Consider the following 27,988-nt stretch of genomic DNA (forward strand, 5'->3'; position numbering starts at 1 on the left):
TAAATATAAATATAAATATAAATCAGCTATATATAATTTATTTTAATAATATTTTAGGTTGTGTTTCTTTGGAACTTTTATTTGATTTAGTAGTTCAAATTTTGATTTAAATAATAACTAAAAAAATATTTTGTAAGAGAATAAATAAATAATCAAATGCAACCAATTAATCGAATAACATCGCTAAGTAAAAAAAAATAAAAAATTATACATGTTTCGACAACACCATTAATATAGTTAATCCCCAGCCCGGCACGGGTCTCCGGCCGCGCCAAAATTTATTGCTCGGTGGATTGCCCATCCATGTTCGAAACGGGCAAGCCCGACTCTAATTGTTGCTGCTGTTGTTGTTCTTGTTTATTATCTACAATGAAAGGAACTCGGGTGAAGTTTAGGCGAACTTTCCCATCCAACGTGCTGTACTGTTTCGTAATTCTAGATTTCGCCTTTTGCGCGTACGAGTCCACTTGATCATCGTTCCTCTCATCGTGCAACAACGGCATCATCAAAATAAACACAGCCGCTGAAGCACAATCATCACCGCAACCACAAGTTACACTTAGAACAAAAAATATGGGCACGGAAAAAGGCGCGCTATACGTACACATGTAAACTATTGTCAAAAAGTCGAGCCAGCTACTAGCCACGGACACAAACCACATCGCGAAAACAGCCTACACGTTGTTGTGATGAAAAAATTTTCACGAACCATATATAGACATGTTCGATATATGTATTTAATTTTGTGAAAAACGGGAGAGTAGATACCTGGAGAAATTTCACCGTGTCCTTACCCAAAGCCACTTTGCGAAGCTCACCGATCGCCTTGTTGAATGCATCTGTTAGTGAAAGAGCTACGATGTTGCATAGATCCTCCGGGAGCGTGATCTCCGGGAAGTTAAAAGTAGTTCTGCAAAAATTTTAGTGATCATAAGTAATTCAAATTTACGGGATCGAATTACAGGAACAAATAATTTATAACGATAGTAGTGTTTAAATATACGTGCAATATAAAAGTTACTGTCTTTGTCCACCAAATTTATATTTATTTTTCTTCTTCTTTGTTCATAATAAAAGAAACTCCTTTCATCGGGGCTAATTATATCACAATTTTCGGATATGAAAATATAAGAAATAATAGTATTTGATATAAAAATAGATAGGTAAAAAGTAAATAGTGTTATGGGAAATTCATTAAAGAGTTGATAATAAAATTGCGAGGTAATTAGAAAAAATAGTAACAAATTAATTATTATTTATTAAAATATAGGTAATGAAATTGTGAATAGATAAACTTCTTTAAAATTTGAAATTTAACCAAGAAGAACATGGACTTTCAAAATTACTGTATTCAATTTATGAAAAAAATTCTATAAATGTAAAGTTTAAAAAATATATGATTCGTTATTCATTTATATATTTCAGATAGTAACTGCAGTTAAATAGTAATAACTTCTCATTCAATTGCCCAAATAATATCTATTTTTTGAAATTTATGAAAATATATATTAATTTTCAATAGGATCATGCATAAATTTAGCCTATAACAAAAATCATAGCATAATTATTCGGGACGAATAGAATATTTATTTTCACTACCATTTATATATTCAATTTATCGATTTTTTATTAGCTCATTAACTCACTCATTTATTTTCCCATAATACCCTCGTATATGTTACAATCAATTTCTTTTCAACAAATATAATATTATATCCATTAAAAACCGTATCCAATTCATATGAATATATATTTTGTGGATAGAAGGAGTACCATTTTAATTCGTATGTGTATAATCTATGTATGCAATGTTTGGTGATCGGAAAAAAAAACCAACTTTTTAATATAGAAGGAGAAGTTCGACCACAGAAACAAAGCGACCAAGGAGAGTATGGAAAGTCGACAAATAAAGGTAATGAAAGAATATCCTATCCGTTGGAAGATGAGCCAAACGATGGTTGCGCCGGCTAGGCCAACCCCCGTATTGCGCTTGTTTCGCTGTAGGATTGTAACATCTACACTTGAAAGAAAAAAAGAAAAGATCATAAAAAAAAGTAAAAGAAAAAAGAAAAAGGAATTGATCGATGAACAAGAAAAAAATAATTCCGAAGCCAAAATTAATTTGCCTCAGGACCCTTTTAAACTCTGAAGCAAATTTTCTGAGTCTTTTTGAATAAATTCTGGTAGTTAGAAGAATCGATAACCTACATATATTGTAGGCACTTCAACTTACACGTGCCATTTCCGATGATGGAGAGGACCGGCTTATGACGTCGCTCGCGATTTGTGTGCTCGTTGCGCCGTCGATCCTTATTCTCTGATGGCTCGGCGCGCTCTTCTCGGCCTGGCATCTGAAAGTAATCGATTCGATGTTGTTTCAAAGATGGATTTATTCGATGATTTTTTTTTTTTTTGTTTTTCAATATGATGCAAGAAAATGTACGTTCTTACGTACGTACGTACGTACGCATGTATGTATGTATGTATGTATGTATAAATGTACGTATTTGTGAAAGTTGAAGTAGTTTTAGCGTGATCTATTTTACACCTTGTCTTTCCTAATTCTTAGGATTCTATTTTTTCATTTTTTAAAATTTTATTCTTTTTTTGTTATTATTTATTTATTTGTTTGTTTCTGGTTTATGTGTTTTCAAAGAGATGAGTGTGTTTTAATTGAATGTATTTTTGGGTTAACTCAGTGTAAGTATATATTAACATAATACAAATATGATATAACATATGTTGATTTAATTCTAACCGATATATATTGTGCAATTTAATTCAAAACATGTGCTTTCGTAACAATTTTAACATTTCTCTATATCTCTATTTTATTTTTAACATATCACATTTTTATATTAAAATATTATTAGTTATTAGTTTTAATATTTGGGCAATATAGCATAAAGAGCCCGACGACATGAGTATAATATGGTATTCTACATAAATTAAAGGGTGAATTATATAACATCCCCTTATGTTTTAGCAAAAATGTACAAAACATCCTGTGTTTTATTTATTACTTGAAACTCCCTTGTGTTAATGTAAAATTTGCATGAAACACCATACTTGTCCAAAATTGATATTCTGTTATAAATAAAGACCTAAATACGCAAATTTTATATAAATAAAAAATAAAAAATATGTTAAATAATTTTTTTGAATAAAATAAACAAATAAATAAATAATTAATTAATTCTTCATTTTATACTTTTTGAAAACAAATTGTTATCTGATTTTTACAAAAATTGTAAAAGTAAATTATTGATCAATTATTTATTTATTTATTTTATTCAAAAAAATTATTTAAAATATTTTACATTTTTTATTTTTATAAAAATTGCATAATTTAGGTCTTTATTTAGAAGCGAACATCAGTTTTGAACAATTGGGGTGTTTCGTGCAAATTTTACATTAGCACAAGGGGGTTTCACGAAATAAATAAAACACATGATGTTTTATGCATTTTTATATAATTTACCCTAAATTAAATTAATTTAATAAAATCTTCTTTTCAAAGCAACAACGGCCATTTATTTGCGAAAACATATAGTGTAGTTTTAATGTTAGCAAATTGACATGTAATAACTTATAAATACATAGTATCGACCACACAAGTTATACTTACACATTAAGTAAAGGTGTTAAATGGGACTAATCAACCAGGTTCGGATTTTCCGGCCAGGCTCATTCCAACCCGTCCTTGATCGAACTTATTCGATTGAGACTAGCCCAAGAACGGCTCAACTTGTTGGTGCATGATTGCCGGACTTCATGATATAAGAGTCTACTTTAAAATTTTTGGCAACGGAATCATAAAATTGTACTTCCTCTGTCTCAGATATTTTGTCTGTTTTACTGTAGACACGAGAATTTAGGAATTGTATAATTAGTAAAAATAATTATCGTATAATAAAAATAATTATATATTAAAATTAAGATAACTTATTAGTATAATTAAAATTAAAAAAAGTTATAAATTAAAATTTTTAAAATAAGATTAAAGTGTATAATTCTTTTCCAAAAAAAGGAAAATGACAAAATAAATAAGACGAACGGAAATGAAAAGGTGGACACGAGATGTAAGACGGAGGAAGTAACAAGTTAGCACAATTTTTAATGCGTGATTATCATGTGACTATAACATTAGTATGTATGTGAAGCACCGGCCTGTGGTTGGACAAGTGCACAAAATAATAATCCCTACGTCCTAATACAATAGTGTTATTTATCATTTTTGTTCGTCTAAAAACAATAGTCTTATTTCCATAAATAGCCATATCACCATAAAATTATCCCTACTTTTTCATTTTTATTACACAATTACCACTACTTTTTACATTAATATACTCACAAGAGAGAAAAAGTTTTTTATCCATATATTTTACCAACTACCAATATAATATCAATATTCCTTAAATCTCGTATCTAACTCAATTAAGACTATATTTATGGGACGAAGAGAATAATAAACATTGTAATATTTTTTTTGACTTAAGTTGGTATTAAACTCTATATTTTGATGATATCAACTCAATTCAAGAGTCTTTTAGTAGAATTTATCACTAGGTTTTCACGACTCAATACAACCAATAGATTTTAGTACCAAAATTATTTATTATTTTTTTTTATTATCGAAAACATCGAAATTTCGCTATAATATAATACTATATCAAAATTGTTTGGTACGATAACGATATATAATTTGATATTTTTAATAGTCCCTCCATCCTACAAGAAGTGTCTTATTTTCCATTTTCGTCCGTCTCAAAATAAGGGTATCATTTCCTAATTTAGTAATTGTACTACCAACCTAACATAATAAATACCCTTCCAACTTACAATATATTATACAAGTGCCACCACCTTTATATTACACAATACTAATAAAGATATTTTCATTTTTTTTTACTACAACCCTATATAATACTAATATTCAAAAATCTACGTACAAAAAGCAAATGTTACTCTTTATATAGGATGGATGGAGTGCATAATTTTTATTTTTTTTTTATATTATACTAAAATTAAATTTTATATTCAAAACATATATAATTGAGGTCAATATTTTTTCATAAATATTTTTTTATAGAATTGATAAGTTATGTGAAAGTTGTCCATATATTACATGTTTATCCGGTCAAATCAGCATAGTATATCATATATTATAGAGATAATCAACATTTATTATATTATAAATGATATCTTATAATACAATATATATTGTATTATGTAAAAATATATTTTTTCGTCCGCCTTTAAGGGTCACATTTACTTTTTGTGTTATTGTACTTAATATTAACAATATCCTTATATTTGTATAATTTTTTATACAAATGTCCTTCATTAGTATTATAAGACACTAATTGAAGTATTTTTGCAATTTTTTCTTAATTTGTACTACATTTTGATATAATAATTAATATTCAAAAATCAACACGCAAAAAATAATTGAGATTCTTATAGCCGGATGAGATAGTATATTGTTTATCTTTATAACATATGTTTGATCCGACTAATTCGATCGGATTAGCATGGATCCACATCCTATGTGTGTGTGTATATATATATATTTATATATATATATATGAGATAATAATTTTGAAATTGTTAAGAAAAAATTTATATCAGAATAATATGATAATCTTTTGAGATGGTAAAGAGATATTATTAACTAAAATAATTATTTAATATAATTTCACGCGGAAAGATCCCTTGTCCACATGGCCTCTTTCGAAAAAAGTGTCTTTGCACGTCCGATTAAAAAAAATAATAATAATAAGAAAAAAGAAAAGAAAAATTGTCTTTGCACATGAATGGATTGTTGACTATATTATATATATATATATATATATACTAATATAAGAATGCATCTGCCTAAAAAAATTGAGAGATGGTCATTTAATAAAAACTAATTTATATTATTGTTTTCAATATAAAATAATATTATAAGGAGTGAATATATATATATATATATATATACTTTACAAGACAAATATATTTTGTTATGTCATTTGCTACGACTATATATATATATATATATTAATATAAACATTTATCATGTATATTTGATAATGTGAAAAAAAAAATAAAATTGATAATCCGATAATAAAAACAAACAAATCGATAAAATTATTTATTAAATTAAAATTTTAATATGTTTGGTCAACGGTTCAATTTCAATGATACTATACTTTCAATTTTTTAAAAATATTGTATTAGATGAAATTCACTCAAAATGTTCTGTTTAATATTTATTTTATTTATTTTTGTAAAAATTAAAGGATATATATATATATTTTAGTATTAATGTATAATTATTTTTTATTTATTTATTTTTTATAACGTAAGAATCCGTAGCCGCTACTAGTCAAGTGCATTCTGGGTATAATTATTTTTATTTCAATAGGAATATGAAGATGAAAGAAAATTTTAAAATTACACTTTCAATTGGTACAGAAATGAGAAAATATATTTTATTGAAATATTGTTATTAAAATATCTAAACATATGAGTAAATTGCAAAAAATATTCCACACTTATACCCTATTATTACTTTTGTCCTGTATTTATCTCTCGGCAAAATATATCCCACATGTTTACAAAAGTCGTTATTTATGTTCTTTTCTCACGCGTGAAATTCACACCACGCGCCCTTACGCGCAATCACGCGCGGTCAAAGGATAGAAATAACGATTTTTGAAAACATGTGGAATATATTTTACCAGAAAGATAAATACAGGACAAAAGTGATAATGATGTATATGCTTTGAGATATTTTTTGCAATTTTTCCTCTAAACATATATTTCAAAAATTTTAATCATGTATATTAAATCAGATATAAATTAAATAAATCACTTTCAATGTAAAAACCAACCACTAAACAAATTAACATATATATTAAAATTCAATCCAAACCGCAAAAAAAAAAAAAACCTCTGTTGAGTTATAAATTTTAGCATTAAAGTTTTTAACGAATTTTATATTCTTTTTGTTCCATTAAAATTATCCACTTGTAGTAGATATGAGAATTTATTAAATTTATTAGAAGTAAATATTTAATAAACGTATTAATAAAAAATAACTATTGTATGATAATAATTTTAAATTATAACTAAAAAAATTATATATGATCAAATTTAAAATAATATTAAAATATATAATTATTTTGTAAAAGGGAAAAAAATGAATAAATTATGTAGAACTAAAATATAAAAAATAAATATTTTATGCAGGACGGAACAAAGTATGTAATTTGACTTGTAGGTTATCTAAATGAGTTATTTATCCTATTTTCACAGTCGATCATGTGCTGGATATCATCATTCAGATTCAAATCCAATACATTTAGATCCAAATATATATATATATATATATCTTGGTAGAAATTTGAAATTAAGCCAAACTTAGGACATGAAAATGTTTCTTGCTATAATTTCTATTCTCTTTCTTGCTGTAATTTCTATTCTCTTAACATCAATCACGACATCGACAACCTCGACATGGAACATTAATATGTGCAATATGTACGAAGGAGAATGGGTTTACGACAAATCCTATCCTCTCTTCGACTCCTCGGTCTGCAAATCCATTCGGAGAGAATTCGATTGTCTCAAGTTTGGTCGACCCGATCGCGACTATCTCAAATACAGATGGCAGCCAAAAGGATGCAACTTACCCAGGCAAGAAATTCTTTCATCTTATTCTTTTATGTAATACTCATTTCGTCCCAGCTAATTTATCTCAATTAGTTTAGATACGGAGTTTTAGGTATTGTATAATTAAGTAAATAATTAAGAAATAGTTAGTAAAAATAATTATGATTTAATAAAAATAATTATAGATTAAGATTAAAATGACTAAATAGTTTAATTAAAATAAAAAAATTATAAGTTATGAATTTTAAAATGTGATTAAAGTGTATAATTATATTTCCGAAAAATAAAAGACAAATTATGTGGGACAAACATAAATAGAAAAAAGTAGACAAATCAAGTAGGGCAGAGAGAGTAATACTTTGCGGAAAAAAATTAATTGCCCGAAAGCCATGCTATTTATTTGAGTTTAGGTTTAAATTGGACGAGACAAATATTCAATTTCTAGTATTTCACTATGCAAAATACGGATTCAGTTATCTTACTGTCAATGGATTATGTTTTTCGTATACCAATAAATTATCTTCCACCATGTGTATTTATTATTTTTTTTATTTTAAAAATACATGTGACGGAAGGTGATTGATTGATTCATAAGTAGCATATTTCATTGGAAGTAGGATAACTGAACCTGAAAAATATACATAGGAACGTAGGAAAAAATTTAGAGTTTGTTCCATTTTTTTCTTAAAAATCATCACATTAAAATTTTATTTAATATATAGAGGTAGGATAAATGAACTTGAAAAATATACACATGAATACGTAGGAAAAAATTTAGGGTTTGTTCCATTTTTTTTTTCTTCAAAACCATCACATTAAAAATTTTAGTTTTATTTATGATATTGAACAAAAAATTAATAATAATGTTCCATTTAAAATATTACATCACATATTAATTTATATTACATAAAAAATTATTTAAATTTAAATTTTTATTATTCTCATGTCTCAAATCTAAATTCAAACCTTAAAAGAACATATCATAGGTTAAGTTATATGAGAAAATTATATATATCTATAATACGTAGAGTAAAATACATGATTGTACAAAATAACACGATAAAAATTGGTAATCGAATGTGAAGCCGTTGTCTGTGAATGTAGATTCGATGGAGTCGATTTCTTGAGGAGATTGAGAGGTAAGAAGGTGATGTTTGTGGGGGATTCGATTAGCCTCAATCATTTTGAATCGCTAATTTGTCTTCTCAAGGCCACGGGGGCAGTTGGGAATTCGAACATTGCCGTATCAAATAGCTCCATCACTACCGTAATATTTAAGGTTAGATGAACATTTACTTTTAATTCATATTTTAGATCATCGATCGGTTTTATCTCATTATTTTTTAATATGGCATGAGTTTTTAGAATTCAAAGCGCGATACAAATTATAAGAGAATTACAATAATTGTATATATAGTAAAAAATTTAAAACTAAAATTCTAAGAGAACAAAACATCTAATTTTATTTTATTTTATTTTATCAATTGAAATGAATAGGTATTTAGACAATTTTTGGACAATTTTTTTTAAAACTTACATATAGTTTGAAAAATTTGCACTATTCTCTTTTATGGTTTAATATTTGCATAAGACCCTCTTATTTTTCAAAACATTGTATAAAATTTATTTTCAGGGGATTTTTTGTAATATTTTTTAAAATACAAAAAAAAATTATGCAATTTTTAGTTCATTATTTTTCAAAACTCGGGGGAGCCTTGTGTAATTTCTAAATAACGAGGGAGTAGGGGGCCCACTTTTCAAACTATAAGTGAATTATACTCAATTTTGACAAATATATATTATATATTATATTAATATTTGCTATTTTGTTCATTAATATTTTCTAAAATAGTAAATATTAATATTAATATTAATATGGAGTAATATATATTTTAATAGTGCATTACATAATTATACATAACAAAATATATTATGATTTCAACATAATAGTAATTTGACTCAATCAACAAATATCTATAAACAATGTCGCAAATATTAATATAATACTATAGCAATACAATATTTGTTATTTATGTTGTGATAAAATACTAATTGTTTCAAATTAATGTGTTATTCTATATATTTTGTGACAAATTGTTGATTACTTCAAGTTAATTGCTAATTCGATTAAATCAGCTCACCCTATCCGCGGTTGTTTTAGATATATATAATACCTATAACTAAAAACTTTACATATGTGTAATAATTATAAATTGATTTAATAAAATAAAAATAAATATTTATTTAATTACGAAAGATATTAAATTGTAACCAAACCTTACACATTAAAAATATTAAGAGATCATAGGATAAATTATAAGTATAGTTATTCGAAGCATAGGACTCCTTCCGTCGCAACTTTTAACATACTTATTTTATCATTTTCGTCTATTACACTAAATAATTTTTATATAAATATCAAAATATTTTTAAATTTTACAAAAATATATATTTTTCTATTTATACATATAAAGATAAAAATATCAATATTATCTTACATACTTTCACTAAATAATACAATACTTATTATCTTTTTAATCTATTAAAATCAAATATATACTTTAAGTCGGACGCCTCAAGGTCTTATTTATCATACATGGTTCCTCGCCTATTTTGCAGATTATTAGATTCGGTCGGAGTTTATCTAAATCGCACCCCTTCGGATAATGGTTGCGGAAAAAAAAGAAAAAACACTTTCGGTCCAAATCAAATGGATTATTTGAAATTTTGTAGTAGATTAAAAAATAATACTATTACTTTAGGACAGACAAAAATAATAAAATTAATATTTTAAATTGGAACAAAAAAAAATAATATTTTTACCAATCTTAATAGTTAACAATAAAAAACCCCTCAAATTTCTGAACTCTTAAAAATTTCTAAAACCAGAAAAACAGCCCACAAATTTTGCCATTATCATGTCATTACAATTAATGTGACAAGGGTATCTGCTAGAAATTAGGATTCATGCAACCAAAATTTCCACAAAATGGGCTCTATTTATGTAACACGAATTCTTTTGGTGACATTGTGTTTGTTCGTAAGATTTTGATTTTGATTTTGATTTTGATTTTACTAATTTTAAGATTATTCTCTTTAGATGGGCTCTATTTATGTAACACGAATTCTTTTCGTGCCATTGTGCTTGTTCGCAAGATTTTGATTTTACTAATTTTAAAATTATTTTCTTTAGATGGGTTCTATTTATGTAACACGAATTCTTTCCGTGCCATTGTATTTGTTCGTAATACTTTGAGGATGTTATATAATTTAACCTAAATTTTACATGCCCTAAAATCCGTCCGGCTAGAAAATTACAAGCCCTAGAAGTGTCTTATTATACTAAACCATGTGAACATATAACTTTTTCTCATGTTATAGGTTACACTACAAGAAAATAGTATATTTGTAACGGAATTCCGTTACTAAAGTTCACGTAGCTAACGTAATTCCATCTCTAATTCCGTCTCTAATATCATTAGTAACGGAAAAAATGAATTTAGTAACGAAAAAACTTCGTTACAAAATTGATAATTTCTTGTAGTGTTATATAATAGTAAAATATAATAAATTACACATAGTAAATCTTAGCTATTTTAAATTTCAAAAATCTCAATCACCAAGATATAATATTATAAATTTAGACAATAAATAATTATAATAATATATTCTTCTGTCCCATCTTAATTGAGATTTTTTTTTTTTTTGGTCTCATAATAATGGACACATTTACTAGTAAAACTTATTAAATCTAGACATACTTAATCAATATAAATCAATTTAATTAACTAAATAACATATAACATCATACATCATATATGATCCATTCAAAACTTTGTTATTTCTATTTCTCTTAAAAAATAAATATTTTTATCTACATTTAAAACTTCGCATATTTTATAAAATTAATTTATGTTAATTATAAATAAATATTTTTTTATTTACTTTTATTATAAAAAATTATTTTCTACAAAATAATATACTTATTGCATATATTCTTTATTGTGATATAATTTTAAAATATTGAAAATACACATTTTAATTTTTTTTAATTATATATACATCAAATTTATTTTAAAAATTGCTAATATTATTAATTACATAAAGAATAATAAAATAATATTGTAACTTATTATTATTAACTAATTAAACATCGTTATCTTAAATTTTGTTTCACTAATGTGTCGATTCAGTTGGAATGGAGATAATATAATATTAATTTTTATAGTTAGTAATATAAGTGAGTTTAGAACAAACCCATTTTGCAACCTAGTCTTTATTAAATCCGTAACTCGCTCTGAATTCGACCGAGTTTAAAATTTTAAAAAAGTTAATCTACTCTCGATATAAAAAATTAAAATCAAACTCGTTTCATTAACACTATGGCCAGAGCGGATTCGGGGCAAAACTCATCATCCTTGTATATCACAATTTCATATAAATACATACTCCTTTCGTCCCAATATAATAGTCTTGTTTACCATTTTGTCAGTTCAAAATCAGTAGTCTTATTTCCATAAATAACCATATCACCATAAAACTACCCCTACTTTTTCATTTTTATTACACAATTGCCACTAATTTTTACACTAATACACTCACGAGGGCAAAAAATCTTTTATTCATACTTTTTACCAACTATCAATATAATATCAATATTATTTAAATTTTGTGCTAATTCAATTAATACTATAGTTTTGAGACGGAGAGAATATTATTTTTACTACCAAAACAGTATATCCTACTCAAACCAAGGTCAAACTCTAAAAGAATTCAAAATAATTTAAATATAAAAATTTATACTTTATCAGTTTTGAGACGTAGATAATATTATTTTTACTAACAAAACAGTATATCCTACTCAAACCAAGGTCAAAGAATTCAAAATAATTTAAATATAAAAATTTATACTTCATCTGTATTATTGTCTCACCTAAATAACTCATTTCTAATTCATAATATGTGTAGTCCACGTTCAATTAGCAATTTATCTTTACTCAACCTTTATTTAGGGGTGTCAAAACTAAACCCGACCCGAAAAATCGAACCCGTTCGACCTGAAATTTTTCAGGTTCGGGTTTGAAAAAAATCGGGTCGATCCAAACCTGAAACGAAAAAAATTCGTGTCGTGTTCGGGTCGTGTTTCGGATTGACCTGATAACCTGAAATATCAAAATCAGGTTAGGTTTTGGGTTTCGTGTTTCGGGTTGACCTGAAATTTTTATTATTATTATTATTTTAATTTATAATATTTATATTATTTTATATTTAAAATAATATAAAAATTAAAATAAAAATGATTTTTTTTAGGTCAATTTAATTTTTTTTTTAATTTTCGGGTCTATTTCGTGTCGGGTTCGTATCGGGTTTATTCGGGTTTCGGGTGACCTAAAACTAATTCAGGTCAACCTGAACCCGACTTGAAAGAATTCGTGTCGTGTTCGGGTCTAGGATTTCAGGTCAAATTTCGGGTTCGGGTTGACAGTTTTTTTGTTATCCCTATGGCTCAACCCGACACGAACACGACCCAAAAACACGAATTGACACTCCTACCTTTATTTACCATAATATCATCAGATATTGTTTATTTTTCCACAATTTTCTTTTTCAAGACGATTCTCCGTATATATATATATATATTATCTTTTTTTATAAAAGTCAAATTTCAATATTAAATATTATCTCCGTATCATAATAAGGGTACACTTTATCTTTTACGTTATTGTAGTTAACATTCAAAATGTCCTTATATTTGTATAATTTACTCTACAAATGTTATTGTATTTGTATTATAAGAGACCAATAGAGGTATTTTTGTAATTTTCTCTTGATTTGCATTACATATTGATATAATAATTAATGTTCAAATATCAACGCGCAAAAAGTCCATGGTATTCTTCTTATGGGATATAGATTATACTCCATCCGTCCACTTATAATATTTACATATTTCTATTTTGGAACGTCCAATTACAAAGTTAACATTTCATTAAATATCCTACTTTTTTCCACAAATATCCTTACTTTACATCACATCGTTACTTTTACACAAAAAAGTAAGGGCAAAAATGTCATTACACTACTTTTAACTACTCACTATAATTAAAATACTATTATTTTTTAAACACCGCGCCAAAAGTAAATGTAAACATTATAAGTGGACGGAGGGAGTATTTTTTTATATTTTCAATACAATTCCATATACCTCCCATAAAAATAAAAAATTGTTTAAATCAAAACACTAAATAAACAAACATATAAATCAAAAGATAATACTATCACTTTTTTTTTTCGATAAAAAAATATATTTAAAGGGGTATTATATAATTTACCCTTTTTATTTAAATGAAATTTTTTATGTAAGGTATAAATAATTGTGTAGATAATTAAAATATAATTAATGCGTATAATATATTACTTTTGGAAGGAAATATGTAGAATTTTTTTTACAAAAGAAGATGTTGATTTATAGTGAACTTTAAATAATTAAAAATAGCTTTAAAATATATATTGAATTATTTCTAAAAATTATCTCAATAAATATATATTTCTTTTCATCCTCGGAAAATATCAATTTTATTATTTTTTATTGTCCAAACATATAACAATAATTTATTTAGGAAGTATGAACCTCGTTATACATTATAAATATTACTACTATTAAATTCACATCAATTTACACATCAAGAACAAACTAATTTTTACATACAAAAAATATTACAATTTATCATTAAAATATGTACAAAAATATAATTTTAGAGACAGATATAGTAAAATCATATATAATACAAATAAATAAAATGTAAATAACTATATATAATTAACATAAATTGGTTGCATAATAAAATAAAAAGATAATGTCTATAAATATATTTATATTTATTTAACAGTAATAGAAAATTTTAAATAAATTTTGCCTTAATTTTCTTAGTAAAGTATTTAAATAAAAAACTTGGCGCATTTTGTCAACTACCAATCGACCGGGCATCATTATATATATATATATATATACATTAACAAACACAGGGACGGAACTACACGGTGTAAAAACTAATAAAATAATTGTTGATGTAATTTTTCAACAAAAATAAAGTAAAATTCAAAGATATAGAAAATATCCTTAAACTTGATTAATTAGTGCCTGAGATTAGGAATCTCTAAACACTGTATGGTACAGAAAATAAACTGGAAAATAAAAGACTGAAATTTAAAGTGGTGATCCCCAAATCTGACTTTGCTTTGTTGAAGTTGATTGAAGATCCCTTGCCAAATGATGATCCAAATCCTTAAATATTCCCTGGGAAACCGTACTGAAAACCGTCACCCGAACGGTTACAACGTCTCCTTCTCAACCGTCTTCCAACCTTTCTTATGCTGACACGTGTCCCCAGCAGACCAAAAATTCCCTATATTTCACTCCTTGAGCCGACCACAGACCTTCCGCTCTTTTGGCCCGACTGCCAATCTACAATAGTATGGGTCCGACCGCCAATCCTCCCGACTTGCGAACCATCTGGCTTGAGGTCTTTCCGCCTTGAGGACTTCCCGACCTGAAAACCTTCCGACTTGAGGTCTTTCCGCCTTGAGGACTTCCCGACCTGAAAACCTTCCGACTTGAGGTCTTTCCGTCTTGAGGACCTCCCGACCTGAAAACCTTCCGACTTGAGGTCTTTCCGTCTTGAGGACTTCCCGACCTGAAAACCTTCCGACTTGAGGTCCTTCCGTCTTGAGGACCTACCGACCTGAGGTCCGTCCGTCCTAATGACTTTCCGTCTTGAAGACCTACCGACCTGAAGACCTTCCGACCTGAGGTCCTTCCGTCTTGAGGACCTACCGACCTGAGGTCCTTCCGTCCTAATGACTTTCCGTCTTAAGGACCTACTGACCTGAAGACCTTCCGACCTGAGGTCTTTCCGTCCTGAGGACCTACCGACCTGAAGTCCTTCCGTCCTGAGGACCTACCGACCTGAGAACCTTCCGTCCTGTATTTTCCTTAGAAATAAATAAATAAATTTATTTTCCTTGATTTCCTCACGGTGTCCTTCAGCCAGTTCAATCAACCCTATTGCCAGGCCCATTCTTCTTTTTTACCTTGGGCTTTTAACCTAATTCTAAATTTCGTACGTAACAACTTGCCCGCCGCCAAGGGACTTTCAAACGCCATTTAACAATCAATGTTTGGAAGTTCATAAATCACTACCCTCTTGAAAAACTCCCTTAGCAACTGCACCAGTTACTGAAACACGCCTGATAAACTTCCATCTTCGCAATACAAGCCTGTGTGAATCACAATCCCAAAACATTCTAACTATGGCGAATCAATACATGCCTGCCCTTCCTTTCGACGGAACCCTTCCAGAAGGTCCATTTTCAGCCTCGAAAGTACTAACTCCGACGATCCGTCCATATTGCACTACTCCTGAAGATTCATATCACGAAAGCTCTGGTTGATGATGCCATTCAGAAAAAGGAGGCAGAATTGCGGGAGCTGAGGAAAGAACAGTCTACCCTGGATAAGCAAATTACCAATGAACAGCATCTGCTTGAGAAGTATACCAAAAATGAGGCTGAATTGGATCAAGAGCTGAAAACCCAAGCCCGATCCCAATTCATCAGAAGATATCAGACGGCTGCCATTACCAGAAGGCTATCCAGGGATGAAAACAAATGGACACAAATAAAAACTGCCCTAGGGGCACTGTTGTAATATTTCCCCCTTTGTAACAACAACTGACTTAGTAATCCATTTTTTTCTTTCTTCTCTCAAAACAAGGATCACCTTTCAATTCCCAACTTTATAGGAAACGAACCAAACTCCTTCTTTAAAAGAACACTGTTTCTCACATTTTAAGAAACATATTCCCAAGCATATTTTAAAAATCAAAACACTGAAAGTGTGAACAAACATGGCGAATGACCGACCTCATGTTCCATCAAGCAACTGGGAGGGTGTTCTTCAACCCTTCTTTGTAGGTAATCACCCTATTGGAGGCCATGCAGAAGACTTGTTATATATACTCAAGCAACTAGACTTCAAATTCCGATTCTCCCAACGAGGTAGAAGAACTATTCATCGCGTCATCCTCCTGATGGAAAAAGTCATTGAGGGGTATGAACCTCTTCATGACATCCTCAGCCGCATCCCTGATCTCCATCATCACATGGAAATGATTGAAAATCATGCAGCAACCATACTTCCAGACCTTGGTTGGGATAACATATTTTCCAATCAACGAAAAGTCTTTTCAAGATTGCGTACCATTGTTGACCGTGAACATCAAGCCCTAACAGACATGCAAGCACGTACCCATCAAGATCTAGATGACATGCAAAGCCAATGGGAAAGGTACCGACCAGACTTGGAAGATCTTATTGAAGAAGAACCAGAGCTAATATCCACTCACTGGGATGAAAAGTCTGATTCAGAGACAGAAAATTTCTCACAACTACACGATGACTAACAGAAATGAACCTTCCAGTAGGTTCGAACCCCCATAAATGGGTTCTGAATAATATGTGGTTTCAGGCAGTTTTGTTATCTGAAAAGGCAGGATAATACCTCTTCAGATATTTAGCATTAATACAATCATGTACTCTTCTACCTTCATGATTTACAATAATGAACGCGCCATTTCCAATATCTTTTTGAACAATGTATGGTCCTTCCCAATTCGGTGACCACTTTCCCAATTGATCGGTTTTCTTATATGTAGGAAGAATGGTCTTCCAGACTAGGTCTCCTTTTTGGAATGTCCTGTGAAGAACTTTCTTTCCATAACTCCTTGCTCTGATTTCACTCTGTTTCACACTTCGATCTATTGCATGGAGACGGTTAACATCCAAATCTTCTAACTGCTGCAACATAATTTGTTGGTATTCCTTTGTAAGATCACTATCAGTAAATTCTGTTCGGCCAGATGACACTCGAATTTCGGCTGGTAAAACAGCATCTTGGCCAAACGTAAGTTGGTAAGGTGAGAACCCTGTGGCCGTATTTCTGGCATTTCTATGTGCCCATAAAGCCTGAGACAATAACAAATGCCACTTTCTTGGGTTCCCTTCAATCATCTTCTTTATAATCCCAATGATAATCTTATTTGCTGCTTCCGCCTGTCCATTGGCTTGGGGATAATATGGTGAAGAATGATGTAACCGAACACCGAATTCTGCCAAGAAATTAGAGAACTTTTCCCCTGTAAAGACCAAGCCTTGGTCGGTTGTTATAGACTGAGGAATACCATATCTGTAAATAATTTGGTTCAAAACGAAGTCTATCACTTCTTTCTGATCCACATTTTTCAAAGCAACTGCTTCCACCCATTTGGTAAAGTAATCAGTCGCGACCAAAATGAAACAGTGATGTTTCGATGAAGCAGGATGTATCTTACCAATAATATCCATAGCCCACGATTTAAAAGGCCATGGTTTTGCCAAGAATTGCAATTCGGTTACTGGCAAATGATTCAAGTTTCCATGTCTCTGACATTCCAGGCAGCCTTTTGCAAATTGTATGCAATCCTCAAAAATCTTAGGCCAGAAAAAACCCAAGCGATGAATGGCCCATCTCATATTGAGACCTGCCCGATGAGCTCCACATATCCCACCATGTACTTCTGTCATCACTTCTAGAGCTTCTTTAGATCCCAAGCATTTCAAAAGTAAACCTTCAAATGATCTCTTGTACAAAATTCCATTTATCAATTGAAAACGTAAAGCCTTCAATCGTGTCGCAATTGAAACACTCGCACCAGGATTCTGTAAATACAGGATAAGCTCTGTTCTCCAATCGGACACTGTTTCGCCATCGGACTTCTGTCCGATAAAAACTTCGTAATCGGGCTCCTGTCCATTATCCTCTTGCCCGACCGTAACCTCGCAGTCGGACTCCTGACCGATATCCTCTTGCCCGACCGCAACTTCGCAGTCGGGGTCCTGTCCGATATCCTCTTGCCCGACCGTAACTTCGCAGTCGGGGTCCTGTCCGATAGTCTCCTGCCCGACCGTAACTTCGCAGATCGGGTCTGTCTTTCCTTCTATGCCCGACTTGACCTCCGACCACATATCCTCCAGAATTCCTTTACATGCCCTTTGAGCCAATTCATCAGCACGTTGGTTTTCTTTCCTCGGAATGAACTCAATTATTACCTCTGAGATTCTTGTCAGTAGCCGACTCACAATGTCCCTATATCTGCGAAGATGAGGGAAATTGCACACATATTGATTGTTTACCTGGTTGACTACTAATTGAGAATCCCCCCTTATGATTACAGACTGGACCTTCCTGGCAATTAAAGCCTCCAAACCCAAAATTAAAGCTTCATATTCTGCCGAATTATGGGTCATGGATTCCAATCGTAGTTGTAAGTTGATCTTTTGACCATCAGGTCCTTGCAAAAAGACCCCTGCCCCCGATTTGTTTCCAGAGGTAGAACCATCAAAGAACATCAACCATGTTCTGGTACTTATATAAGGCACACATCCGACCTGTAGATTATCCAGATATGATGCACAACTAAATGGTCGGACACTATCACAAAGAGAATACCCGACTTGTGAGAATTCTGCCAAGAAGTCGGCTACTGCTTGTCCCTTAATTGCCCTCAGCGGGGAATGTTGAAGATCGAAAGGAGCCAATTTGATGGCCCATTTCATGAGTCTGCCCTTCATAGTAGGTCTCTGTAAAATCAATTTGATGAGATCCACCTTTGATATGACCTCAACTCTTCTGGGCAGCAAATAATGCTCGAGTTTAGTGCAAGCGAAGACCAATGAATAACACATTTTTTCTGGCATAGTGTAATTCAGTTCTGGTCCTGTAAGGGTTTTACTGAGATAGTAAATTGCCCTTTCCTTCCCGTCATCACCATCCTGCGCCAATAAACAACTAACCACTTCATATGTATTTGCCAAATAAAGTTTGAGTGGCCGACCTTGTTTGGGAGGCATCAAGACTGGAGGATGAACCAATGCCTGCTTGATAGCATCTAAAGCCGTTTGTTGGTCGGGACCCCATTCAAAGGCAATTTTTCCAGCTTTCAATAATTTAGTAATGGGTCTGACCTTGCCAGCAGCATTAGAAATGAAACGCCTCAAATAATTCACCTTACCCAACAGACTTTGGATTTCTGTAACCGTCTTGGGTGGCCGACTATCAAGAATGGCTTTAGCCTTATTGGCATCAATTTCAATTCCTCTCTCATGAACTAAGAATCCTAGAAAGCTCCCGGCTGATATTCCAAAAGCACATTTGGTCGGATTCATCTTCAACTTGTACTTCTTCATTCTTTCAAATGCCTCTTCAAGATCTCTCAAATGTTCGTCAAAACTGGCAGATTTAACTATAACATCATCAATATACACTTCCATAGATCTGCCAATTAAATCATGAAAGATTGAATTCATGGCTCTTTGGTAAGTTGCCCCTGCATTCTTTAACCCGAATGGCATGACTGTCCATTCATAAATACCCAAAGCCCCTGGGCATCTGAATGCTGTCTTAGGAATGTCTTCTTCTGCCAAGAATATTTGGTTATAACCTGCATAGCCATCCATCAGACTAAGGATTTTATGCCCTGCTGCTGCATCTATCAGCATGTCGGCCATAGGCATCACGTATTCGTCCTTAGGGGTAGCTAGATTCAAATCCCTGAAGTCGATGCATATCCTTATCTTACCATTTTTCTTGACCACTGGCACAATATTAGCCAGCCACTCCGCATAACGGCAAGGTTGAATGAAACCCACTTTGAGAAGTTTTTGGATTTCTTCCTTGATTTGAGGCATCAGATCTGGACTCATTCGCCTTGGAGGTTGTTTGTAAGGTTTACAACCTTCTTTGATGGGCAATCGATGCTCTATTAGACTTCTTGTCAAACCAGGCATCTCTGAATAATCCCACGCTAAACAATCAATGTTGTTTCTAATAACTTCAAGCATCATTGTTTGTTGCTCTTTAGACAAATAACCACTTAACCTGATCACTTTTGGAACCAATTCGGTTCCTAAATTAAACTCCAATAACGGGTCTTGTGATGAAGCTGTTGGTTCTGTTTTTTCTAATAAGTCGGGCCAACGAAATTGTTCATCTTCTTGGAGGTGAACATCCAGAATCTCTTTATTATTTTCTACTTTATGTAATAACTGCTTTAAATAGAACTTATTAATAAGAGAACTACATACTTCTAAAGTTGTATCTTCCATTACAAACAACTTATACAGAAATGGGTGTGGCTTTATCATGAGCCATACAATAAAGGTGTTCTTTTAATAGAACATCGAGTTCTGGCCAGTGACTTTATAACCCTTGTTTGGGTATTCCCTGGCCATATACAACTGAGACATCGGAGCCAAATGACTAGAATAAAACACTGACTCTTCCACTTGTTCTGTTACGTCGAATGGGTTGTCATTCGCTTCCATTTTAAAGACCTGATTTCCTTCCCAGAACATTAACTGTTGGTGCAAGGTTGATGGCACACATTGAGAGGCATGAATCCAATCTCGTCCCAGCAAAAGAGAGTATGTGGTATCTGCGTCCACAATAAAGAAAACAGTGGAAATTTTCTTTGGTCCGACCTCAATTGTGGCAACCATCATACCTTCAGGCTTGGTCGGCTGCCCTGTAAAACTTGTCATTTCGAATTCCACAGGGGACAGATCATGAATTCCTTTCCCTAGCTTCTTGAGAGTCTTCAATGGCATAACATTAAAGACTGCTCCATTATCCACGAAAACCTTTGTGATTGGTTTCCCACAAATGTGAGCATTAACATACAGGGGTTTCAAATGGGAGTTCGCACCCTCTGGAATAGGAGGAAACACAATTGAAGGTGCTTCCGACTGAGGCTCAGAATCTGTAATCTTTGCCCACTCTGTTTCCTCTAATTCGCCATCTGCCAAGAATGCCCATAAAGGTTCGTCCATAATATCATCTACCAGACTCGCCCACGTCGGTTCATCACTCATCTGGTTAACCTCTGTCATTCGACAAGGGATTCGTGGTCCCAGACGAGATTTAACAGATCTTGAATTTTCCTCTGTAGGCACCACTTCTTCCTTCGTCTCATTTCGAGATTGAACCGTCAAGGATTCAATACGAAATTCTTCCAGAGATGGATTGATGTTGATCCGTTCACAATGTTGGCATCTAAAACCTTTAATTATTTCATGTGCCATTCCCTTACCTTTCCCCTGTCCCGACGAACTTCTTTTGGTATAGTCGGAAGCTCCTAATCCGTCCTTCGGTTGCTTTCCTGACCAGACCCGACTGGACCGACTTATTGGAGACTGAATGGCCGCTCCCTGCTCGTCGGTCGTTTGTTCTGTAAAGACTCTAATGGACTGATCTCCTGTCAAGTGGTCGGCCGCAGTTTGTTCGTCGGTTCTTTGTTGCACTGCAGGAACTCGTTTCCCATACTTTGCAGCATACCTGCGTTTGGCATTGCGAATCTGTGTACGATTCATACCTGGGAAACGAGGATCTATATCAACGGGTAAAGGCTTTTTATTTCGAGCCCACTCGTTCCCGACTGAACCCGTTTTTCTGGTCGGGTGGTCTTTCACTAAAACCTTTTCCTTCACTTCCACGTTAAAAGAACCGTCTGGACGGTCCCATTTTTCAGCGACTGGCCTTTCAACAACCTTGAGTCGTTCTTCCGGTCGGCTGCTGTTTGGCTGATTCCCTTTCTTTTTTCCGGGACTAGTTTGCTCCCCTGTTTGTCCACTATTGACCGAACTTTTCCTTGTTTCCGAACTTGGTTGGATGTCAACCATTGCAGTTGTTAGTTTCGGAAATGGTTGCTGGTCTACACCTAAAGTGATGTATTTGAGCCGACCTGTCTTGATGGCTTTTTGAATTTCCTTCCTAAAATGAGTACACTGACTTGTAGTGTGTGTGAAAGAATTATGCCACTTACAATATGGTCTCCCTTTGATTTCTTCTTTAGTGGCAAGTCTTTGGCCCTTTGGAATACGAATCTGCCCATCAGTCAGTAGGATATCAAAGATTTCATCAGCTTTCGAACTATCAAAGGTCGGTTGCTCCTTTCCTTCAGATCCTGGTACTGGCTTCAATTTAGGACATACATACGGTTTTCCAGAAAGGATTTCGGCTGCCATCTCTTCTGACTGATTAAAATCAAAGTCGCATGTTTCTGTTCCCATACTCGCCATATGTTGGCCTCTATTACGCCTGTTATGCTGCTCTTCCTCTCTGAACAAAGACTCTAGACGTCCTGCCTTGGATGCAAGATTTGCCAAATCCTCAACATCCAGGGCAGTGAGTGCCTTTCTTAAGCGATTATGCATATTCCGGACCACTAAATTGGTCATCTCTTTCTCACTGATTACCGTAGGACATCGTCCCTTCATCAATCGTACCCTTTCTATAAACTGTGAAGCAGTTTCTTCTGGATACTGTCTCAATTCAAGTAAATCAGTTAAAGAAACAACTGGTAAAGGATTAAAGAATCTAGCGTGAAATGCCATTTCCAATCCTTCCCATGTCTGAATTTGTCCAGGAGGTAGACTTACAAACCATGAAAACGCCGTTCTGGTAAGAGACAAACCAAACAGCTGTAACTTATAAAAAGGGTTATTGCCAACCTCTCCTAATTGTGCTGTGAACCGACCAACATGTTCTATGGTGGAAGATCCGTCCTCCCCTGAGAATGCATGAAAGTCGGGTGGTCGAAAATTCCTTGGGAGAGGGTGTTCATGAATGATCCTTTCTGGGAAAGGTCTTTGATATGCAGGGCGGTTAGCCATCTGAGGAGTTAATCCATACTGATCCCTTAATATATGTGCAATCTCATCAGGATCTACATGAAAGCGTTGATGATCAGGAACCTGGAACGGATCCTGCACAGGAATATGAATCGGATCATGTATATATCCTTCAGGCCTGTCCTCCCTTGTATTGTTCGGCTGCGAATTGGTAACCCTTGGTCCCAGTGGAACATTGTTGGGAAAAGTCAAAGGAGTTTTTCCCCGATCCATTCGGTTGGGATTTGTGGCACTTGGGAATGTACTATCCACGAATGATGGCCCTGCGAAATTTGCCTGTGGTCTGGACGGTGACACTCCTGGTGGCGTTTGAGTGGGTTGAAGACTAACCCTTGACAATGCTTGATCTATCATGTTCTGCAACTGACTCTGTTGCTCACGCAACATGTTCGTTTGTTGCTCACGCAACATATTCTGCATAACCAAGGTATGCTGGTTGTTCATTTGTTGAACATAAGACCACCAATCAGTTGGTGGTTGTGGGATGTCCCCGGCATTTGGCACAATGGGTGGTGGAACGGATTCTCCCACCGGTGTCGAAGATGCTTGCGGTTGTGACCCTGCCATATGGACCCTTCCGATGATTCGGCCGGATCTAAGACGTATGAAATTATCGCCGGAATTGGAATGAGCAATTTTGTCTTGCTCCCACTGTGGTCGCCAATTTGTTGATGTAATTTTTCAACAAAAATAAAGTAAAATTCAAAGATATAGAAAATATCCTTAAACTTGATTAATTAGTGCCTGAGATTAGGAATCTCTAAACACTGTATGGTACAGAAAATAAACTGGAAAATAAAAGACTGAAATTTAAAGTGGTGATCCCCAAATCTGACTTTGCTTTGTTGAAGTTGATTGAAGATCCCTTGCCAAATGATGATCCAAATCCTTAAATATTCCCTGGGAAACCGTACTGAAAACCGTCACCCGAACGGTTACAACGTCTCCTTCTCAACCGTCTTCCAACCTTTCTTATGCTGACACGTGTCCCCAGCAGACCAAAAATTCCCTATATTTCACTCCTTGAGCCGACCACAGACCTTCCGCTCTTTTGGCCCGACTGCCAATCTACAATAGTATGGGTCCGACCGCCAATCCTCCCGACTTGCGAACCATCTGGCTTGAGGTCTTTCCGCCTTGAGGACTTCCCGACCTGAAAACCTTCCGACTTGAGGTCTTTCCGCCTTGAGGACTTCCCGACCTGAAAACCTTCCGACTTGAGGTCTTTCCGTCTTGAGGACCTCCCGACCTGAAAACCTTCCGACTTGAGGTCTTTCCGTCTTGAGGACTTCCCGACCTGAAAACCTTCCGACTTGAGGTCCTTCCGTCTTGAGGACCTACCGACCTGAGGTCCGTCCGTCCTAATGACTTTCCGTCTTGAAGACCTACCGACCTGAAGACCTTCCGACCTGAGGTCCTTCCGTCTTGAGGACCTACCGACCTGAGGTCCTTCCGTCCTAATGACTTTCCGTCTTAAGGACCTACTGACCTGAAGACCTTCCGACCTGAGGTCTTTCCGTCCTGAGGACCTACCGACCTGAAGTCCTTCCGTCCTGAGGACCTACCGACCTGAGAACCTTCCGTCCTGTATTTTCCTTAGAAATAAATAAATAAATTTATTTTCCTTGATTTCCTCACGGTGTCCTTCAGCCAGTTCAATCAACCCTATTGCCAGGCCCATTCTTCTTTTTTACCTTGGGCTTTTAACCTAATTCTAAATTTCGTACGTAACAATAATATATTTTATGGTAATTTGCCTCATTTGATTTTTTATTTTATAATGTAAAAAATTATAAAAATTTTGTTGATTTATAATTTTAATCTTTAAATTTTATTTATTATAGTAAAAAGAAATATTAAATTTTATGTAATTTTGTTAAAAAAAATTAGAACATTTAAAATTTTCATTTTTTTTTTCAGGGTGTACTATGAATAACCAAAAATAATACTGAATCGATATTTTGGCCCCCCCGCCCTTCCGGACTTTTATTGCTGATTCCGTCACTACATATATATATATATGCATTAGATAATGTTAAATGATACCATATTAGATGATGTTAAATAATCATTTCATTTAAAATTTTAAATTTACAGAAATATGCAAAATTTATTCATTTATATTTTACGGGAGTCAACCAATCATAGAAGTCAAAGCTTGTTTGAACCTTATTAGAAGTCAAAGCTTGAACTTGAAATTCGAAAGATATCTAGTTTGTTAACATTAATCTATTGTATATTTTGTTTTTGGTACCAATATATATATATATGCTATACATTATTACATAATTAGGGTAGCGAGTCCTTCCAGCGCATTTTTGTCCTCACTCATGCGCACTCGGAGCGCACCCTGAGAGACGCTTAACTCTAGAATTCTTTCAGTAGGGCTCCTGAAAAAAATGTATACAATGTTAACATGAGTAGTATATTCAATTTATTTAACCTATATTCAACCTTGCATGGCCTGACACCGGCTCATTCACGAGAGTTGGCCTAACATTGGTCCAACTCCGGGGATATTACAATATCTCACTAGATATGATCTCAAGTTTTAGATATAGAAATCAATTCTAAGATATGACTTATCAATTAAGTATGGAAAGGGTTTTTTTTGAACTTCTCTATCCAACTCATGAGCTCACCGACTCGGTTTGACACTCGATTTGAGTTCAGAATTTGGTTCATGACAAAGTTATGTGATGTGGATAATCATATCATTTCATCTATTTCTCACTTATCAGAATTCAATTTTAAGAATAGACTAAACATTTAATCATTATTTGATTTTCTGAATTCTTAAAATAGAATTCCTACACGTCTCACTTGAAAGCTTAAACTTGCAGTGATACATATAGTTTATGTATTTATATTTTACGTGATTCAACCAATAATGTATATAGATGTTATATATTATTATATAATTAGAGTTACAAGTAATATCTTGTTTGCAACTTATTGGAGGTCAAAGCTTGAACTTGAACTTCGAAAGATATCTAGCGTGTTAACATTAATCTATTGTATATTTTGTTTTTTGTATTAGTATTCTTGAATTACGTAGTTAAATAGATATTAATTTAAGTTAATCTCAAGTTTGATAAGATTTTGAGTCAGATTTTACTCCTTCAAAGTAAATCTGCACCCATGTACTTCATGATCGAATAATACATCGTGCTTCAAGATTTTAATTATACATATATAAATTTCATACACGTAATATTGTGTAGCGCTATGGAGTTTCGATAAGCTTCTTTAGCTCTCATTATTTGGTCGACATAAAAAGAGAGAGCGTTGGTCGAGTTTTGAAGCTCGATTCAATTAAAGATGGAGAGACTTGGAGGCATTATGATGTCTTAATATTCAACACATGGCTTTGGTGGTACCGTAGAGGACCAAAACAACCGTAAGAATTTAACTAAAATATTCAATTAAGATAGGAGTTCGATTGATATCATGTTTAATGTTGATCTATTTATTTTGATACAATATAGGTGGGATTATGTCGAAGTGAATGGTAAGATATCGAAGGATATGGACCGTATGGATGCATTTCGAAAAGGTCTTACAACGTGGGCAAAATGGGTTAACTCATATGTTAAACCTTCGACTAAAGTTTTCTTACAAGGAGTAAACCCATCTCATTACAGGTACACAACAATAGTTCATTTGATCGCGTTGCATTGAACATTAACATTTTACAATATACAATATTTAAAAAATATACTCCATTCGTCCGCCTCTAAGGATCATATTTAACTTTTACATCATTGCACTTAACATTAAAAATATAATAATATTTGTATTTTTTTTGTACAAATTTTATTCTATTAGTATTATAAGACACTGGTGAAAGTATTTTTGCAATTTTTTCTTAATTTGCACTACGTTTTGATATAATAATTAATATTCAAATATTAACACGCAAAAAGTAAATGAGACCCTTAGAGCCGAACGGAGGTAGTATTTAATTATAACTCGAGACTTTAATTCTACAGTAAATTATTACATCGCATATTTTTAATAAATTGTGTAAATAATCAACTTTTTAGAGGGATACAATGGAATAATCCGAGAGCGACCAATTGTTTAAACGAGACCACACCTATGAGAGGTTCGACATATCCGGATGGCGAACCATTGGCATCAAAAGTCATGAAAGAAGTGTTAAAAACCCGAGTCTCGTCATCAAAATTGGTGCATTTCCTTGACATCTCAAAACTCTCACAATTGAGGAAAGACGGGCATCCGAGTAAGTACAATGGCTTCCATGGCATGGACTGCACCCATTGGTGCATTGCCGGTGTCCTCGAAACGTGGAATCAAATTCTCTATGCATACCTTATTTGAGGAAGTCATCCCCGAGGATCCATTGAAAAATATCAACAACTCATAATCTATTTGTAAAAACGCTATAAAAAAAAAATCATTTTTATACAAAGGTTTTTTCGTCCATAAATCTACTTTTTCCGTTACTAATGACATTAAAGACGGAATTAGGGATGAAATTACGTTAGCTACGTGAACTTTGGGGACGAAATTCCGTTACTAA

At 32.8% G+C, this 27,988-nt stretch overlaps 2 protein-coding genes across 2 annotated transcripts; one reads left to right on the plus strand and one right to left on the minus strand.

Annotated features, from left to right (window-relative positions):
• Window positions 1-278: 278 nt before the first annotated feature.
• LOC127253554 (reticulon-like protein B5) lies at window positions 279-2,471 on the minus strand. The gene is made up of 6 exons (XM_051278201.1): window positions 2,464-2,471; window positions 2,234-2,351; window positions 1,838-1,998; window positions 769-910; window positions 605-674; window positions 279-523 (listed from the first exon to the last, which is right to left on the minus strand). Exons 1-6 carry the CDS (start codon window positions 2,469-2,471, stop codon window positions 279-281), a joined length of 744 nt encoding a protein of 247 aa, XP_051134158.1.
• Window positions 2,472-7,412: 4,941 nt separating this feature from the next.
• LOC127253599 (protein trichome birefringence-like 38) lies at window positions 7,413-27,950 on the plus strand. Its single transcript, XM_051278254.1, has 5 exons — window positions 7,413-7,683; window positions 8,764-8,938; window positions 26,667-26,842; window positions 26,931-27,086; window positions 27,489-27,950. The coding sequence occupies exons 1-5, from the start codon at window positions 7,415-7,417 to the stop codon at window positions 27,784-27,786; spliced, it is 1,074 nt and encodes a 357-aa protein (XP_051134211.1). The 5' UTR covers window positions 7,413-7,414; the 3' UTR covers window positions 27,787-27,950.
• Window positions 27,951-27,988: the final 38 nt, after the last annotated feature.

This window comes from Andrographis paniculata, unplaced genomic scaffold (genome assembly GCF_009805555.1).
Source record: "Andrographis paniculata isolate CXL003 unplaced genomic scaffold, ASM980555v1 Contig51END, whole genome shotgun sequence".
Lineage (NCBI taxonomy): Eukaryota > Viridiplantae > Streptophyta > Magnoliopsida > Lamiales > Acanthaceae > Andrographis > Andrographis paniculata.